The sequence below is a fragment of the Austrofundulus limnaeus genome, unplaced genomic scaffold (assembly GCF_001266775.1).
Source record: "Austrofundulus limnaeus strain Quisiro unplaced genomic scaffold, Austrofundulus_limnaeus-1.0 Scaffold1229, whole genome shotgun sequence".
In the NCBI taxonomy this organism is placed as follows: domain Eukaryota; kingdom Metazoa; phylum Chordata; class Actinopteri; order Cyprinodontiformes; family Rivulidae; genus Austrofundulus; species Austrofundulus limnaeus.
Window position 1 is genome coordinate 44,883 of NW_013953631.1, and position 4,732 is coordinate 49,614.

General features: G+C 36.9%; 1 protein-coding gene across 1 annotated transcript in view; it reads right to left on the bottom strand.

Moving 5' to 3' along the window:
- The window catches only part of LOC106534641 (AP-3 complex subunit beta-1), a gene marked incomplete at its 5' end in the record, with an annotated part of 66,459 nt that overhangs the window by 44,112 nt on the left and 17,615 nt on the right, over positions 1-4,732 (bottom strand). The window contains 3 exon segments of the mRNA XM_014031341.1: positions 1,018-1,194; positions 1,291-1,400; positions 1,504-1,636. Coding sequence (XP_013886795.1) covers positions 1,018-1,194; positions 1,291-1,400; positions 1,504-1,636 — 420 coding nt within the window.

Here is a 4,732-nt window from a genome sequence, read left to right on the forward strand (position 1 = left end):
GACCTACAGAGTGTAAAATAATATTATAAATGTAACATAATTATTAATTTATTTTAAAAACATGACAGATAATGTGTGAAACAGATCCAGTTCAGCTGCTGTTTATCTATTAGTTTCTATGTTTGCTGTGAGCTGTTGTCCTGTTTGGTCTGTTTCTGCTCCTCCATGATGTCACAGACACTACCAGTGGACAGGATGGGCAGGACTCAGTCTTATTTAAGTCTATGTTAAGCACTAAATCATCAATGGTTATTGCCACTGGTTCTTTGAGGGCAACCACACTGCTGATGTGGCCTTCAGTGAAGATGAGTTTGATACGCATGGTTTAGATTAAAGCATATTCTTTGTTAGAATGGTCCACTCAAGTCCACATCTGAATCCACCCAAAAATCTGTGACTTGAAAACCTCCGATCCCAGACATTCTCCATCCAATCAGACTGAGCTGAAGTTGTTTTGCAACAAAAAATAAACAGATATTTAAGTCTCTAAATGTACGAAGCTGGTAGAGACAAACTACAGATAACTTGCAGCTGAAACTGCAGTGAAAGGTAGTTCTACTAAACAGTGACTCAAGGGGGCTGAACACAATTTGTCACATTTTTCAGATGTATATTTGCATCGTAAAATATCCACCTACTGTAATAAAAAGATCAGTATAAAGCAAACATAAAAAAAACAGCTTGACTGGCTAATTTAAGTCTTTCGTGTCCCAAAATTGTGTCTTTCACGTTCCTGCATGACCCAACACATTATGAGGAGCAAGAAGTGCAATAGTGTGCTCATCTGAGTGAGCAGCACCTGGGCCCATAAACTTAGTTATGGGTCTATGAACACTAAGAAATGCACCATTACACTAAAGATGTCTCATGTACACCTCTACATTTAAATTCTGCATTTAGATTTGGATTGCAGAACTGTTAATTTACTCAAATGTGTCAAAAACACAGAAACGATTACAGGCAGTATATTTTTTATTTCTTTTATATTAAAGGTAACAAAGCAAAAAATTTCTGTACCTGTTTAGAGTTGGTCAGATACAGTTTGGCTGCTAAGTTGACTGTCTGAAGCTTGACGATATCCTCCTCAGCTGTGAAGGTTTTGGCCATTTTACGGAGTAAATCTGGTGCAATCTTTGGCACCCTCTCACAGTACTCTCCAATTAGCCAAAGGATGCTGGCCCGAGCCATGGGAACCTGAAATTTCAGGTTAAAACCAAGACAAATAATTCCAGCTATGACACTCAACATTAAAACTGAACTTTCTAAAAGTACAAAAGTAATGACACATACCGTGATGTTGTCGAAGAGCTTGGCCATGTGTTTGATGATGTCACTGTGCTTCTCTGGTTGCATCTGCAGCAGCTTCTTGATGACCACCACACTTTCAGCAACGACCGTCTCTGTAGATACAAATTAGACAATCAGACAATCCAACAGCATCAACACACAACAGCAGAAAAGAAGGTGGAACTGCATTTCCTGCACTCCTTTAATGTATATTACCATCTCTGTTGGAAAGCAGCAAGACCAGGCCATTCAGACAGGTGTCTGTCACCTCTGAGATGTTGGTGGCACACCTGCCGATGGCCTGGATGGTGGCAGCAGCAAATGCCTTGTCCTGGCTCTTCACATAGGTCTGAAATAAGATCCAATGACGGTGAGGCAAAGAAAACACCAAAGTAGGCACTCAAAACAAAACCAGGAATAGTAAAGAAGCAAGAAATTAAACCTGAAATTCCCTCAGGATGGTGGAGATGTTGGCTTCAGTAGCCAGATTAGTCAGGATCTCCAACTGCAAACATCACAAGATATTTTTTTTAGTATTCAACATATCTATTGTAGTTTGGGCTCAGTTAACAGTGATACGATTTTTTTTAATTTGAAATAAAATATGCTTTCATAGAAACCTTTCCACAGGCTTGACAATGCAGAAGACAAGACTGGGGACAATAAACTTGTACTGTCATATGAAAAAGTTTGGGCAGCCTTGTTAATTTTCTGGATTTTTCTTTATAAATCATTGATTGGATTAAAAATATCAGTTAAATATATCATATAGGGGACAAACAGTGATATTTGAGAAGTGAAATGAAGTTTATATGNCTGTGTAATATATTTTTAAACTCTTAGTTTAAAACTTATAAAAACTAAACATCCTACAGTATTTTTACAGTCTTTATTTTACAGTTAAAATATGTGTTTTTCAAATAAAGTCTAATGTTACAACTAATCAGGAATCCCTTTAAAGAAAGAGAACTTGGAGTGCACACTGCCAGTCACCTTTCATGTCAAGGTTTTAGACAAAAACATCTTCTGCTGAGTAATGACTGAGTTACATTTTAGTCAAACTTGAGAGCAATGCCATGCAAAACGTTTAACGTGTTGAGAATAACTCAGCTACTACCACATCAAATTTTAGATCAACATCTGCATAGCTGACTGAGTTACAACCATTTGTTTGCTAATCTTGATTAGCTTTGGCAGCCATCTTGAATTGAATGTACTCCAAAAGTTATTCAGGCGTAAATGTAAATTCAGAGACATCTTTTCTAAAGAATTTCATGAAATCTCTCAAGCAGTTCATTAGATAAACAGGTATTACTTCAATGAATAGTGCCAAACTTTATTCACAGATGTCACACATTTAGTGGTGTTTGGAGAAGGTGTTTGTTGTGATTAACTCTTAGCTAATACTACACCAAATTTTAGCTCTATGTGTTTTAAAGTCAGCCACCATCAGTGTGTGAATGTTTGTATGAATGGGTGAATGGCTGTAGTGTGAATTATTAGAGTCCTTCGACTTGATAAAGCAAGTAGGGATGTCTGCAGTATAAAAAGGGAGTTTGTTTTGAAGGTGGAGTTTGGCCTAAATGTGATTGGCGAAACTTGGATAATAGATGGTATTTGTGGCAGAGCTTGGTAAAACCATGATTTTGTCTCTTGTGAGGAAGTAATGGTAATAGTAAAATCATTGTGAACATGTAAATATGGTTTGATGGTTAACAGAGTTTTTTACAAAAAAATGTCTTAAATAAAAATTTTTGTGAACATGTAAACATAATTTATTATGACCCCCGCACACGAAACTTAAGAGGGAGTCATATTGTTTTCGTACTGTTTATTTTATTTTATTTATTTATTTATTTTCTTCAGAGATTTTTGGTCAACCGTAGCACAAAAGCTGCATGGTCAACATGAAATTTGGTAGGACTGTAGATGAGTCAGACCTACACTGCTCCAGCCAACGGTTTTACGATAGACCCCATATTTGAGGAGGGGGCTCCTTTCAAAAACGGGGAGTCTGGACATGCAAAAATGCTTAAAACTCAGAAACTGTTCAACATAGAAGCTTCAGATTTCTTTTGTTGTTTAGCTCTGATGAGGGGCTATCCAGGTCAACCCCGCCCCCACCCACCCCAAAAAAAGGACCCCCACCCAAACCACTACAATTTTGGAATGCATCTAGTAGCATGACATTTATTAGGAATAAAGACTTCTGAGTTCTGGTGCATTTGTGTGTGCGGGGGTCATTATGTTACCGCTATGCGTTATCTAGTTGACTTCAAATTTCCTGCGGCAAGCACCTTCCTGTCTCAAGTTATGACTAATATTAATTCATATTCCTTTTTAGCAATCTTTTTACAGGCTCATTAGGGCTGCTTGACTGAGCTGAATTGTTACATATCACACCATACAGCATTCAAATTATGTGCAGTTAGTAGGGTTGGGCAATATTGGCAAAAAATAAATCACGATTAATTCTGGTATTTAGCCGATAACGATTTATTTGATGATTAATCCTCTGGAGTCCCTGGACACCCTTATTTCATAGTCACATGACCAATTTAGTGGGAAAGATTTGCTCTTCATAAAAATCTGTTCCACATTGTGTCAAAATTACAGACTTCAGGCTATACATCAAATTTTAAATTGTATTGATAGATAAATAAGTTACAGAAGTTTTTTTAATGTTCGTCATATTTGAAGCTGAGAGGAGCAGCGAGCGGATTCTACCTGTTGGCATTAATCGTATTGTCAAGTGCCAAAAATTAACCGATTAATGTTTTTCTGACGATTAATCACACACGATACGATTATGCCCAACCCTAGCAGCTAGCACCTTCTTGTATTGAGTTACGACTAAAATTAATGTTTATACAGTAAGTAAGTAAGTAAAGTTTTATTTATAAAGCGCCTTTCACAGAAATATATTCACAAGGTGCTTGTAGCAGTCCCCCCAGTTCTTGACAAAGTTCAGCACTGCCTTGACGGGTGATTTTACGCCTTTTTATTTTCATCTGGTGCTCCTTGATCACCAAATCACTTTTTCACCAAGATCACCAAGGTCTCCAAGATCATAATCACCATTACGATCACCGTGAAAACTAAAACAAACATTTATACAAACATTAAAATAAGAACATGGGCTAATAAACAAACGAAATAAACAAAATGTACTTCACTGCTTTCACCAGGGGGATGCAAAGCATAAGATCTTTGTTTCTCTAACAGCAAACATTTCAAGTCCTGCTGTCAGTTGCTTTCCAGCCATTCATCAGAACTAATTACCACCAGCTTTTATAAGGCCAGCCTATCTTTCCTATGGCATCCCATGAGGTACAAAAAAACACATTGAAAATACAAATATTATTGAATCAAAACAAAAACATTTATCAACCAACACAGTGTACATGAAAAACAAAAAAACAAATAATCCACACAATGCAAATTG